At 45.3% G+C, this 15,128-nt stretch overlaps 1 protein-coding gene across 1 annotated transcript; it reads right to left on the bottom strand.

Moving 5' to 3' along the window:
• Positions 1 to 6,872: 6,872 nt before the first annotated feature.
• SDR9C7 (short chain dehydrogenase/reductase family 9C member 7) lies at positions 6,873 to 13,314 on the bottom strand. Its single transcript, XM_040491675.1, has 4 exons — positions 13,014 to 13,314; positions 10,120 to 10,378; positions 9,288 to 9,451; positions 6,873 to 7,762 (listed from the first exon to the last, which is right to left on the bottom strand). The coding sequence occupies exons 1-4, from the start codon at positions 13,312 to 13,314 to the stop codon at positions 7,545 to 7,547; spliced, it is 942 nt and encodes a 313-aa protein (XP_040347609.1). The 3' UTR covers positions 6,873 to 7,544.
• Between the last annotated feature and the right edge of the window lie 1,814 nt (positions 13,315 to 15,128).

Below are 15,128 nucleotides of genomic sequence, written 5' to 3'. Positions count from 1 at the left end.
CCCCCCATCAACCCTCAGTTTGCTCTCAGTTCTCAACAGTCTCTTATGCTAACAAAACTATTTTTTAAAGTTTATGTATTTATTTTGAGAGAGAGAGAGCACACAAGCAGGGGAGGGGCAGAGAGAGAGGGAGAAGAGAATCCCAAGCAGGCTCCGTGCAGTCAGTGCAGAGCCCAATGCAGGGCTTGAACCCACCAGCCGAATCCACAAACCATGGGATTGTGACCTGAACTGAAATCAAGAGTCAGATGTTTACCCAAATGAGCCACCCAGGTGCCCCTCAGCAAAACAATTTAATTTTTTTTTCTTAATGTTTATTTACTTTTGAAAGAGAGAGAAAGCACAAGCATGGGAGGGACACAGAGAGAGGGAGAGACACAGAATCCGAAGCAGGCTCCAGGCTCTGAGCTGTCAGTGCAGAACCAGATATGGGGTTTGAATTCACAGACTGCGAGATCATGATCTGAGCTGAAGTCGGACTTAACCGACTGAGCTACCCAGGCACCCCAACAAAACTATTTTATTTTTTTTATTTATATATGAAATTTATTGTCAAATTGGTTTCCATACAACACCCAGTGCTCATCCCAAAAGGTGCCCTCCTCAATACCCATCACCCACCCTCTCCTCCCTCCCACCCCCCATCAACCCTTAGTTTGTTCTCAGTTCTCAACAGTCTCTTATGCTCCAACAAAACTATTTTAAAGCAAAGGTAAGGATCTCTACCCTCCAAAGGAAGCAACCCTAAAACCAAAGATGATTGATTCTAAGAAATGTCTCCAAACTTTTCTCAGTTCTCTGATGTTAAGAGAGGCCTGGGGTACCTTAAAAAAGGAGAATTCCTAGAGTCTTCCTAGAAAAATCCCAACCATTTGACCCATAGATTCAGAAGTGTAATTATGAAACCCATCAAATACCAAAGACTATAAGGAAAGAAGTTGTTGCTGAAGATCCCTCAAAAGAATTGACTTATCCTGTGTAGCAGAGACTGCCAGCTGTCCCACAATACACATTTTCCCCTTTGTCCATAATAATTGAATTTTTAGCTGAATGCACAGTTACTCAGAATGAGAACCACAGTTTCAGCCTGCCTTGCAGTGAGGTTTGACAATGTGGCTAAGTTCTGGCCAATGTGCATGAGTACAGCAAGGCGTGCAAAACATCCATGCTATGTCCTTCAAGGATAGAGGCTTGTCCTTCTTTTCCCCATTCCATCTGGCTAGAGCCATCTTGGACTGTAGGATAGCAGAGCAGAAAGACTAAAAAGGTCTGAGCCCCTGAGAAGTCAATACAGAGGAGATATCATACCATGCCAGGTTTTTCCATGAGGAAGAAAGAAATATCTGTCATGTGTAATCCACTGTTAATTTTGATGTCTGTGACATGCAGCTGAAACTATATCCTATAAATAAGAATATGATCTGTTGTATACAATCCAGAGGCTATCGAGTGAGGGCAGTTATTTCCAAATGTATATATTAATCATTCAGAAGTAAAGAAGAATGGGAGGGAGGGAGGCAGGAGGGGAGGGAAGGGGAAGAGAGAGAGAAAGAGAGAGAATCACAGAGAGATCTCTATCCACCCTTGATATCTGGAGCATTTTCCTGCTGAGCAACAAAGAGACCAGTATATACCTAGGAAGGATGGTTGAGACTGGCAAACTTCTCTCTTTCTTCATGAAAAGGAGAACAGAAGACAATATGAGAAATTCCAGGAACCACTGAAGCCATTCTGCTCTTTCAGTCTCCTGGTTCCAGGTCTGAGCCCAGAGCTCATGAAAACCCCCCATAAAGAAGCACCTTAGGCCCTACTCCTCTGTCTTTTGGAAACTTATCCCCCTCCTTGTTTTCCCAGGTGCTTACTTCTACAGCTACTTGTCAATGGCTTCCTTCTTTTTCTAGTTCAGTAAGACTCTGCCAGATAATTCAGGGAGACAGAGGTCCAAAGTCCAAGAAATTAGGTGGATTCAGAAGGGACAAAGGACATTTAGGAAAGATCAGAAAAAGAACCACCTTTCCCCATAAACTGCTATGGCTCCCCATTGCACAGAAGACAGACTGCTAGTTCTCTAGCTTGGCCTGTGACTCCCCGTCTCCATTATCTGACTCCATCTCTCCTTTTCAAAGTTTTTCATATACATTACCTCATGGATGCTTTACCACAGCTCCTTGGAGGAGGCATTATTATTCCTACTTTATTGGGAAAGACACTGAATCACTGAGGAATTAGTTACCTAAGGTCATACAGAGTGGAGCCAGATTTTTTTTACAGGTATCTGGATTCCAATTCCCACACTCCATTGCACCAGAGTGTGTAGGAGTTATGAGCAAAGACCTTGAACGTGGATGAGCAAGACCCATTCAAAAATGTTCAAGTGATCTGGGGCAAAAGCAAATTCCTTTAAATAGGACATGAGGTATGTAAAAGAATTTTGTAAAATTATGAAGTTCTGTACAAAGGTAACTTATTATTAAATAGTTTGTACTTATACGAAGCATGTTTATAGGCTCATGGTTACATACCATAGAGTGTGACTAAGTAGAATTACCTGCTGTCTTAGATCCAGATCACTGTTCTTTTCTGTCAGGGTAGACAATTAAGAGCAAATTTTATAACTTGTTAGTGTCTCTCTCTTATTTAGTAGGCTGGTGTCATCTTCTCATGGGACTAGTACTTGGAATAAGAGGACATCTAGAGGAAGAGAAATTATATCATTCCTCTGTCCCCACATACTCCTTCACCCACTGGGTGGCTTCAGTGTTGCTCTCTTAGTGACATCTAGGACGACTGCCTCCAGCCTCTCTGACATCTGGCCTCTCAGCTGCTGGATCCTCTTCTCCTGACACGCAGCCCACACCCTCAAGCCTCACAGGTCATGCTGTCTGGCCAGCAGGTTCCCAAAGCCCAAGTCACACATCACAATTAAGTCACAGTTGTCTTGGAGGTGGCTAACCCATCGCCTGCCTCTCTTGGTACAGGAGCAGAAGGTGGTGGAGCCAAATGGGGGGAGGGTACTCCTCATTCTTCATGAGGAGAAATTCAGACCTCTCCTTTCCTGGCAAATTTAGAAGAGTTGGCATTCCCCTCCTTATTTCAAAGCCTTCTTGAAATTACACAAGACAGTGGATTACACAAGACTTCTAAGTGGAGTCTCAATTCTGCCCTGGAAATTGTTTACTTGCAGTTTATTTTCATGTCCTAGTTGAAACTTGAAGCCCTGACTATTAAAACACACACATACACAATTTAAAAAATCCTTATACTTCCTGCTCCTCTGCCAGAAATTCCTAAAGCAACATTTTGTTTGTTGTTCCAAGTTTGGCATTACAATTCTCTGTGTCCATTTGTTCTGATCCAGATGCAGTGTTTATACTTTTGTTGTTCAAGAATGTCTCAAATGATCTGGCCAGGCAATAGTTCGGGGACCAGCCAGCCCCATAATATTTTGGGTTGTGTTCTCTCCTCCCACCTCCCCTCACTTTTGGGTTGGGGTTCATTGGAGATCAGAGAGCTTGCTGAGCCTCAGGCATGTCCTATAGAAGAGGAGGTCATGGAGGGCAGAGGCTCCTCCACCTTCACAGGGAAAGAGCCAGAAGACAGGCCCAAGCCAGGCTGGTTAGGAGAGGTTTCAGAAGGTTCATGGAAAAAGAAGCAAGCCTCAATCAGAGCTGCTGGCTAGAAAACCCTGCTGCAAATTGTGTACAGAGATGTACCCTGAGTTGAAATAAGCAATGACACATTCAAAGAATAGGATTTTAGAACTTGAAGGACTTGCTCTGCCAGTTGCTCATAGAGTATGTGATTATTCTCTTCGGGCCTCTAGTTTCCTCTCATTAAAACTGGAACCCATGAAGGTTCTTGTACAGGTTAAAGTGTTTAGAACAGTGCCTGGCATATAGTAAGCACTGGGTAAACGTGCGCCATTGCAGTGTGTGGGGAACCACAGGTGCTTGGATCCCAACCACCACTCACTAGCTGTGTAATCGTGTGCAAATCACTAACTTTTCTGAAGCTTCCTCCTCTATACAATAGAGGTAACCTCATAGTGCTTGTTATGGAGATTGAATGAAAATTAAAACACTAAGCACTTAAAACACTTAGTGCTTGGGACTGAGTCCTGTCCAAGAAAGGCTAATTATTTCTATTTCTGTTATCTTATTGGTACGTTTCTCTCATCATCTCTAGTCTTGTTCCTCTTGTATCCCTCCAACCAGGTTCATTCCAACTAATTCCCCAAAGGCAGTAAAAGTGATCTTCTTTAAAAATAAGTAACCTCAAAACAAATCTATAAGGACACAAAGCACACCAGTGGTTGTCTGGAGCCAGGGCAGAAAGGAGGATGGGTTAACCCCAAAGAGGCACCAGGGGGATTTTTCTGGATAAGAGAAACGTCCTATATCCTGACTGGTGGTGGTTGCACAGGTATATTCCTAAGTCAAAACTCATCAAACTTTATAGTTAAAGGGGTGCATTTTGTTTAATATAAATTTTGCTTCAATAACATTGGTTTAAAAAAATGGTAAGCAGCCTCCCTCGTCATCCATTATATTACTACATTTTCTCTTCTTTTTTTTTTAATGTTTATTTATTTTTGAGAGAGAGAGAGAGAGACAGCACTAACAGGAGAAGGGCAGAGAGAGAGGGAGACAGAAGATCTGAAGTGGGCTCCACACTGACAGCAGAGAGCCCAATACAGGGCTCGAACTCACAAGTCCTGAGATCATCACCTGAGCCGAAGCTGGACTCTCAACAGACTGAGCTACCCAGGGGACCCTTCTCCTCCTCCTCCTTCTTCTTCTTCTTCTTCTTCTTCTTCTTCTTCTTCTTCTTTTATTTATTTACTTTGAGAGAGAGAATGAGCTGGGGAGGGAGAGAGAGAGAGAGAGAGAGAGAGAGAGAATCCCAAGCAGGCTCCACACTGCCAATGTGGAGCCTGATGTGGGACTTGAACTCATGAACCTCGAGATCATGACTTGAGCTGAAATCAAAAGTTGGACACTTAACCGACTGAGTCACCCAGGAGCTCCACTACATTTTCTCTTCTTAATGGCATTTATTACCATATAAAATTCTCATTCATTTTTTTTAATTTTTTTTTTTTTTTTGTGTCTATTGCCCAATTCCTCCACCCCATCAAAATATAAACTGCTTGGAGGAAGGACTTGGTCTCGTCCACCACTCTAACTCCAGCATCTAGAACTATGCCTGGAACACAGTAGGAACACGATAAATTCTTTTTGACAGAATAACTGATTAAAATCCTTCAGTAATTCCGCCTCCAAATTATATACTGATTTTATCCATTCTCATCATCCCCTCTACTACCACTTTAACCTATGGTACCATTGTTTCTTGCTTGGATTATGCAATAGTCCCGTTTCTTCCACCACTGCCCCCTCATTTAAGTCTCCACAGAGCCCCCTTCCAAAATTTAAATCAGATCACATTACTTCCCTACTTAAAATCCAATCAAAACGTGGGGCACCTGGGTGGCTCAGTTGGTTAAGCATCCAACTCTTGATTTTGGCTCAGATCAAGATCTCGAGGTGAGTTTGAGCCCTGAATCAGGCTCTGCACTGACAGCATGAAACCTGCTTGGGATTCTCTGTCTCCCTCTCTCTCTCTGTCCCTCCCCTGCTTGTGCTCTCTCTCAAAAATAAATAAATAAACATAAAAAAAAGAAAAATATCAAAACAAAACAAAAACATGTGAAGATAATTTGATTAAGAGGCTGAATAAGTGAATAAGGAAAGAAAAGCCAATTTAAAACTTCAGGAAGGGGCACCTAGAAAAGGGGTCTTTGCAGAGATAATTAAGTTTTCATTTTGTTATTTTCAAGTTCAGTCAGATGTTGAAGAGGCACAAATTAAAGACATTTTAATTTTAGGGGTGCTTGGTGGCTCAGTCGGTTAAGCATCTGACTGGCTCAGGCCATGATCTCACCGTTTGTGAGTTCGAGCCCTGCATCCGGTTCTGTGCTGACAGCTCAGAGCCTGGAGCCTGCTTCAGATTCTGTGTCCCTCTTTCTCTGCCCCTCCCCGACTGTGCTCTGTCTCTGTCTCAAAAATAAATAAACATTAAAAAAATAAATAATTAATTAAAAGAGACATTTTAATTTTAAAAATTCACATTTGACCTTTATTACATGACCCTGCCTCAAGATCAAAGAAATCTTTTCAATAGAACTGCACAAATGCTTTGAAGTTCAAGGTGTTTTTTTTTTTTAATTTAGTTTCATGGCTTAACAATGTAACTAATGTCAAAATGTATTCTTCAAAACTATAACTCTACTTTGGGAATCTGAACACCTGAGTTTTGTCTTGGCCACCATGCTGGGAGGCCTTGGGCAGGTCACTTCTTCTGAGTGTTCAATACTGCTGTGGAGCCGGCTGTGGTTCCCAAGTGCCAAAGACTGGAATCATTACCTTGTTACAAACACAGATTTCTGGGCCCCATCCCAAGCTACTAAATCAGATTTTCTAACATTGAGGCCAGGAGTCTGTATTTTTAATTAACCAGGTGATTACAATGTACAGTTTGGGAACTACTGAATTAGATGACCTCTCAGGTTCCTCATAGTTCTAAAAATTTGATTTTCTGGGGGCTCCTGGGTGGTGGGTTGAGCATCCAACTCTTGATTTTGGCTCAGGTCATGATTCCAGGGTAGTGAGATAGAGCCCTGCACTGGGCTCTGTGCTGAGCATGGAGCTTCTTGTGATTCTCTCTTTCTCTCTCTCTGCCTCTTCCCCATTCACACTCACATACTCTCTATAAAAAAAAAATAATTTTCTGGTTTCTGTTTCTTCTATCACTGGTTGTCCCATCTCTGCTACTAGATATTGTGCTAAAACACAAAGCAACAAAACAAACAATAAAAAACCAAGACCATGATTTAATCATCTCTACATCCTTCCGGCACCTACATAGTGCCTGGTATCTTATAGGCATACAATAAATATTTGAAAAATTAACCAATGATGATTAAATAAATGAATGTTATTTTATGTGGATCCCAATCACCAATGAACAGATAAATTTATATAGAGAGAAAATATAAACTTTTACCTGATATAATCTTGCACTCCCTGTCTGCCCTAGTACATACTTCAAATAATGGGTTGTGGGAATGAAGCTAATGCATATTGAGAGATCAATAGGAAAGTGGTTGAGATGCTTCCATGAGCTTGATTATCCTGCAATATTTCACAGTGGTGGTGATAACTGAGAGAGTCTCATGATTCCGCAGGAGCTTGTTTTCCTCCCCTTGACATTTCCAGGTCCAGAAAAAGCCATATCCTTAATGGGTGACAGATGTTCTTGGGGCCATGCTTCAGGTCTTTGCACCTGCAGCTTTCTGTGGGGGCCCAGTGAGTGGGAAGAGGCACTTGTCTTCTGCTAGAAGTTATCCAATATTTCCCTGGCAGTGGGTGTCAGCCAAGCAAAGTGAACCCCGATTGCCTAACACCACCTCTTGTGACCCTGCAGTTCCTTCTGCCATACCCCTCCCTCCTCCACACTCCACTAACCACCTGGACTTCCCCAGCTCAGACACTGTCTGCTGGCCTGGGAAGGTACCGGCTCAGGATGAAATCTGTCACGGGAGTGGGCAATTTAGCCAATGGCACGTAGAGGAGTTTGGCATCCAGGCCAGGGTTGTAGCGGATACGGGGGCTCCGGGAAACAATGGCGTGCTCCATGCTGTCGGTGACTTCTCTGATCCTTGGCTCTGCCAACTGCATCATGTTTTTTAACTTCTCAGTATCTGAGGGTACAAGAGGGGGCAGAAATCAAAGGCTCTGTTGCTCTTCACAAAAGATGGTTTCTTCTGAATTCTATCCAAGCTTCCTTTCCATCAGATCCAACATTTCAGGCAGATCTACCACACTCTCCAGGTTGTCCCTTACATGAACACCCTGTAAATAATCCTATTTCTCTTCCTGAATTCAAAAACTGTGTGTTGAATTCCTACTAGCAATCAGAAGAACTGTGCCTAGTTCTGCCACTTACTGATTGTGTGACTTTGAGCTGAAACTTCCATCATCTATAAAATGGGAGTAATAATACCTGCTCTAAAGAATAATAAAGATGAATAATAGCAGGGTAGACAGTGAAGCAGAACAGAAAAGAAAGCAAGTCTATATAAGTGCATGAGAAAAATTGGAAGAAAATAAGTAAAATTACTCTCTGGCTTGTGGGATTCTTAGTCACTGGAGGCTGTTTTGTTTTGTTTGGTTTGGTTTTGTTTTTTCTCCTACACAGGTCTCAGAGTTACCATATTTTCTACAAAGTCATGCAAGAAAGAAAATGTTATTAAAAAATAGTAACGCTGGGATGACTGGCTGGCACAGCTGGTGGAACACACGACTTTTGATCTTGGGGTTGTAAGTTCAAACTCCACATTAGGTGTGGAGAGTACTTAAAAAAAAATTGTAACACTGCCCTTGCCTTGGTCATTAGGCCATTATGGGGCTCAAATGATCTAAGGCACAGGCAGATACATTGTAAGTCTCTAACAAATGTGAGGGGCTGTTCTGTTAGCATTGCGTACATGGGTATGAAGATGGGTGTGAGGCATCTGAGTGGTCCAAGTCTGCCAAGGCTCACAACACAAATAGACAAACCTCATGGTACACTTACCGGCCCTGATGTACAACTTTGCCCCAGGACTCTGGGATGGGGGCAGGTCACTGGGACTCATACTTCAACGAGAGCCCCAAGAACTCCAGAAGGAAATGGTGCCTGAGAGTCAGGCATCCCAATAAGGGATTAAAACTTGAAAACAAAAGGAGAAATAGCTGGTCCAAATTTGGGGATGGTCTAGGGAGACAGAGAATTCACCTCTCCATGCAAGAATGTGGTGAGCAGTTGATGAGGGTGGGACAGTGTGGTTTAAGTACCCTCACCTCCAACTCCAATGAACCCCCTTTGTGTTTCCTAGAGAGAAAACTACTATAGTGAAGCAGCTGTGCTCTTAACTTCTCTGTACTCATGTCAGTACATTTTCACCTGTGCACCTGCCTAATAATATGTCAGGAGGCAGGTGCCAGGAGTGGGGAATGTCCCTGGGCAGCATCTCCTCTACCACCACTCTCCCCGCAAAGGCTATTGTTCTGAGCAGTTGTGCCCTTGGCTTCTATTCTCAAATCCCAGCCTGCCACTAGTTGTGTGACTTTGGGTCCTTAACCCCTCTGAGCCTCCATCCCATTATCTGTGAAATGAAACGAGTCAGTGATCCCCAAGATCTCGCTGTTCCTCTCAGAGACTCGTCTCCCTCCCAGAGAACTCACAGATGTGGAAGTAGTCCTCTCCGTAGCTGTCCCGGGTCTCCTGAGGCAACCGCTCCCACAGCTTTCGCATGCGGGAAACCATGCCTTCCTTGCCCAGGATGGATGTTCGATAGTTCCCCGGCTCAATGATGCTGACTTTCACCCCAAAGTAGTGGAGCTCACGCCTGGGAAAGAAGAGTTGGACTCAGTCTGGGGCACTACGATGACAAAGGATCATCAGGCACAGTCACTTCTGATCTCTACAGGGGCTTATTTCCCCGGAAACCTGGAGGTGCTTCCCTCCACCCCTGTGCCAGGCCAGGCATTGCCTTCATGCAAATCAGGGCCTCAGCCCTTGCCCAAGCAGTTTGCATTAGCAAACCCAGCAGGAAGGAAGTCAACAGAGAAATCTAGACCAAAGCCCTGCCTCCTACCAGGTTCACCCACTCAGCCTCATACTCAACACCCACGTGGCAAAGGAGTGAGGGGGTCTGGGTAAGGCCTGAATCCTCCTTTGAGAGTCTCCCATGAGCATATCTGCCTCCAGGCCTCTCTGTCTGCATCAAATACTCTCCTTTCTACCCTCATAGGCCCAAACATAGTTTTACTTACTTTGAGACAGCTGAAGGGAATACAGGAAGACAGCCTCCTATCACCACCCTACCTGTTCTCCTCATCCCTTCTCCTGGTCCTTGGGGAAGGCTCCCTGAGGACTAGCCCTCTTCCTGCTACTGTGTTAGCTCCCTCCCTCCAGAACTCCCTTGCCCACATGCTGCCCTCCCCAGCTCTCTCTTCCTGAGGTGAAATCCCCAGGACTCCGACCTAGAGTGGTTTGGCACCAGGGCCCAGTCACCTGATGCTGTCAGAGAAGGCCTCAACGCCAAACTTGGAGACACAGTAGCCACCACCGATGATAGCCACGCGACCACCAGAGCTGGACATGTTGATGACCCTGCCCCGGGCTTTTTTGACCATGGGCAGCATGTGGAGGGTCACTTCGATCAGTCCCACCAGGTTCACATTGATCACCTTCACAAAGTCCTCCTTCGTCAGCCATTCATTGGGCCCACTGGGCAGGCCTACACCTGCATTGTTCACCAGGGCCCAGAGGCCTGGGGGCGTGATGGAGGGAGAGAGAACCACACAGAAATCATTAGCATCTCTGGAAAATCATCAGTGTCCACCACCCACCAGCCCAGGGCTTCTGAGGATGGTCGAGCAGGTGCACAAGGCACAAGAAGGCAGGCTGGTGGCATGTGATGGGGAGCTATGACAGCCCAAAGGAAGATATGCCTTTTACTAATTAGTTTTCCCCAAAGGGGCACTTTTTATGATTCACACAGACTGTCACTGTGCTAGCTGGGGCCCTGTACCAGCTACAGTCCAGGCTTTAGCTAATAGCACCTAAGCTATTAGCTCTGGGAAGAGAGAGATAATTTTCATACCAATGAATTAATGGTTGAAGTCTTGCCCTTATCATGCTTCCCCCTCTCTATCCACCTAAGTGTAAGAAACCGACTCCATTTCACACATTATTAAAATGAGTTCATCCATTCACACATTCATCCATTTATCTACTCATATATCTATTCTCTGTCAGTTACAGAGGAAGGTGCTGGGGATGTAAAATGAACAAGATAGATATTGTCCCTCAAGGAGCTCACAAACCAGAGAGGAAATAAATAATATTCATAAATGTGTAACACATTTAAATAAAACAATCATGAAAAAAATGTAATAAGGGCTCTCTTTCAAATATTTAATTTGAGTTGAGTTGGTACAAATGGAGAGAAATAATGCTAAGTATTGTCATTCAACTCTGCAGGAACCCACACCTGAAGATCCTTAAGTTCCAGTTCTATTTCTACCTTTAGCCTTGGACAAGTCACTTCCTGTCTCTGGGCCTCAGGTCCTTTATCGACTGGCCAGGACAGTTGCTTCCAGCCTGGGGTTTGCAATCCTGAGACCCTTCCAGGCTGAACCCCAGAACTGGCTCAGGAGATGCAAGGGAGGCTCAACTTCCATTTGTTTTACATGTCAACCTTCCAAGTGAAATTCCACTTGGAGGAGGAGGTTTGATTCTAAAAACACATTGGAAAAGTCCTTAAAACGATTCCTAAGGACACCTTCCACCTTGACACCTTTGGTATCAAAGATTCCAAAAACCCCACTGCTCAGGTGCCTTGCCTTCCCTTCCCCTCCCCTCATCCTCCCAGCCCACCTTGACTCCTGCAGCCCCAAGATACTCCTCCCAGCACAACTGCACTCTCTTCCAATAACTTGTCAGGATGTAAACACCACTCTTGGTCCACCCTCCTCCTATGCCTGGGGTCCACACACAAGCCATGTCCCTACTGTATCTTCCAGGACAGCCTTCCCTCAATATGAGGGAATAATTGTATATTATATATATATAATATATATATATAGAGGAAGAGGGTCATGAGCTAAGAAATGCAGGCAACCTCTAGAAGCTGGGAGAGGCAATGAAATGAATCCTCTCCTAGAGCCTCCAGAATGAACACTGCTCTGTTGATACCTTGATTTTAGCTCAGTGAGACCCATTTTGGACTTCTGACCTCCAGAACTTTAAGATAATAAATTTGTGTTGTTTTAAGCCACTACATTTTTGTGTTAATTTGTTAGAACAGCAACAGGAAACTAATATACCCAGTGACTCATTAACACAAGTGGCTCACAGCTAAATGTAGGGCAAGGCAGCCTATTGAGAAAAGAGACTGACTCTCGCTGAATTATTCATTAATTAGTTCATTCAACAAAAATTTATTGAGCACCGTACTAGATGCCAGACACTATTCTGTACTAAGGATCTATAAAAGAAAAGAGGCAAAAAGCCCTGCCCCCCGCCCCATCCTAGGAACCTTTATTCTAGCAGGGGAAACAAACAATGAATAAGAAAAATAAGTAAAATATATGGAATATTAGATAGTGGTAAATGCTAAGGAGAAAAATCAAGCAGAGAGTTACTGTTTGGCCCCTCCTGGGCCCCAGGGCTCTCCGGCCCCCAGACCAGTTCCCTTAGAAGCCAGGACTTCCTCCAGGCTGCTGTTCCACAACAGAGCCAGCCTGTTTCTCCTGCTCCTGTGCCCATGCCCTGCATGCAGGAAGCTTCCCGGGCAGGTTTGCATGTAGTCCTGGGCCAGCCCAGCCAGCCCACGGCCTCCTTTCCCAATAGGAGCGGTCACTCTGATGTCATCACTTACCTTGAGGTCAACCCAATACCCACCATGATGTGAAGGAAGAGGACAGATCTCTGTCTCCCCTGCCTTCCAGTTTGACACAATCAAGGAGAGCAAATGTCCCTGCTCAGGGAGTCCAACCTCCTGTCCCCTCTTCCCTCTCTCCAGCCCACTCCCAGTAAGAAAGGTGCTCACATTTCAGTTGGAACTGATGGTTAGGACTACCTAAATCCCAGAGAGGCAACTCCCATCTTTAGAGGTTTGGACATACAGAACAAGTCTTCCCTCTCCCACATCCTCTGGCAACCTTCCCCCATCCCTCTGAGTCTCTAGCAGAAAAAAACTTCCTTGGGAAATCACCCCTTTTGTGTGAACAGACCAAACTAAGCAACAGTTTCCAAACCCACTGAGCCAAAGCCCCAGCCCCTTTCTCTACATCACCTCTCTTACTACATCTGAACAACACTGTCCCTGATCACTGTCAGATGCCTAGAAGAGAAAGACAGAAGAATAAACTAAGAAGGCCAAAGAATGCAATTTGCCCCACCTTGCTCACCCACTTGGTCCCTCACCCACTGGGCCGCTGCCTTTATACTCTCAGTCTTGGTGACATCCAATAGGGTGGTCTGCAGTCGGTAAGAGGTATCCTGCTGAAGCTTCTGGGCCCCTTCCTCAGTGAAGCAAGCAGCCAGCACCCGCATGCCCCGATCAACCAGCTGCCTGGCCAGCAGGTTCCCGAAGCCCGAGTCGCAGCCTGTGATGAAGACATACTTGTCTGAGAGGTTGGGGACCAGATTGCAGTTCTTGAACCATCGATACATAAAGGAGAGATCCGTGATAGCTGCCATAGGGCAAGAGGATGCTGGTGGCCAAGAAGTATTGGGCTCAGGAGACAGCTGGAGAGGCTGGTCTTCTGAGCCCCAGCTGGCAGTCTGCTGAAAGCCACTGAGAAGAGCTTTCTTCCACTGGCAACAGACACAGGGCTCCTGGATGAGCCACTTTATAATTTCTATAGGTGGATGCATCACCATACCAATTAGCCTAGATGCAAGAAATTCAAGTCCAACCTGAAGCCTTGTGACCTCAGACAGTACTGGTGGCTGCCTCTCGCTCTCCCCCAGCCCTGATAGGTGAAGCTGGCAAGGATAGGAAAGACCCCGTTGGTGATGCTGATGCTGAGAGGTGGCTCACCTGGGTGGTCTGAGCAGGCCAGGTGAGAAAGGAGGACTCAGCCCAGAGAGCATCCCTGGGAATCTCCCACCTCTGGCCCAGGGATCAAAATCATTTGTCATGAGTTCAGACATGTAAATAAACTTAATTTTTATTTTCAGGCAAAAAAATTAAGACAAATTCATTAATGTAAAACAAACAGAATTGGCTTTGTGCCCCCCAAGTCCCAGAAGAAATGAGTTTCAAGTTACTGGCTCTTTGCAATTCTCTGTCTTTAGGTGAATCTCCATTATGAGAGATTAAGAAAAACAAAAGGTTTTCCCCAGGGTGGATGTGACTCCACTGAGGCCAGAGGCAGCAGAACCCTTCTGCAGGAAGGCTGTTTTTTTCTTTTTAATTTCTTTTTTTTTTTAATTCAAGTTAGTTAACAGACAGTGTAGTATTGGTTTCCAGAGTAGAACCCAATGATTCATCATTTACATATAACACCCAGTGCCCATCTCAACAAATGCCCTCCTTAATGCCCATCACCCATCTAGCCCATCCCCCCCCCCCCCCCCCCCCCCCCCCCCCCCCCCAGCCCTCCAGCAACCCTCAACTTGTTCTCTGTATTTAAGAGTCTCTATGGATGGCCAGGGAGGCTGTTTCTGAAAGCAGAAAGATGGAGGGGCTCCGGGCCTGGGTCTTGGGAGGTGATACTCAGGTCACCAATGAGGAGCCCCCACTGCATTCCAGGCAGACCCAGCTCTCACCCTCACTTGGTGACCGGACAAATGGACAAAGTTAATGGCAGAAGACACATCAGCTCCCCCAGGGCTGGGCCCCCTTGGGCATTTCTTTCTACCTCGAGGGCTAAGCACACACTAGGGGATCTAGTAATCTGAGAAGCCCAGAGGGGATAGTGGAAGGAAGGGATTATGAAGTCAACTGACACAGTGGCTAATTGGATGTACAGAGGTAGGGGAGACCAGGAGTCAGGGGGATTTTAATATACTGGGGCTGATAACGGGTAGAACCACAAGTGGCAAGAGAATTCAGAGGCAGGAGACGAGAGAGTTCTGACATGAACATCATTGAGATGAGGTCCAGCCAGATGATAAGGGCAGGTCATGAGTTCCCTGGGCAGCTGCAGGAATGGCCTGGGGCCAACTCCTTGGCTCCAAGAAGAAGACTGGAATAAGAGATTTGGAAAAGTCTCAAGGTCAGGACTTGGAGGGGAGGGAGAAATTCCAGGAAATGGGGCAAAGAACTCACAAAAGTTAGGAGGGAAGCTGGTAAAGAAGAAGAAATAAGGAGATGAGACAGAGGAGCCTAAGATTCAGGGACAGAAGGATGTTGGGGTCTATGGTGGCTCTTGAATAAACCTCTAGAGTCACCATTCCCCAAGATGAGCCTAGTCACCAACTCATCCCGAGGGACTGGCGGCCAGCCACCCACACCTTCCCTGTTCAAAGAGTCTGAAAGAAATGGGGCCACAAATTTCCTAGGGTGA

The sequence above is a fragment of the Herpailurus yagouaroundi genome, unplaced genomic scaffold (genome assembly GCF_014898765.1).
Source record: "Herpailurus yagouaroundi ecotype Mexico unplaced genomic scaffold, PumYag 182, whole genome shotgun sequence".
Lineage (NCBI taxonomy): Eukaryota > Metazoa > Chordata > Mammalia > Carnivora > Felidae > Herpailurus > Herpailurus yagouaroundi.
Note: the sequence above shows the minus strand (reverse complement) of the source record. Positions and strands in the feature narration are given on the sequence as shown.

Bases quoted from the DNA above. Each gene is read 5' to 3' on its own strand.
- SDR9C7 (XM_040491675.1), bottom strand. From the start codon at position 13,314: ATGGCAGCTATCACGGATCTCTCCTTTATGTATCGATGGTTCAAGAAC. The intron at 10,379-13,013 runs GTGGGGCAAATT...TCACGCCCCCAG, and splicing joins GGACCAAGTGGGTGAGCAAG to GCCTCTGGGCCCTGGTGAAC. The intron at 9,452-10,119 runs GTGACTGGGCCC...CTTCTTTCCCAG, and splicing joins GCCTTCTCTGACAGCATCAG to GCGTGAGCTCCACTACTTTG.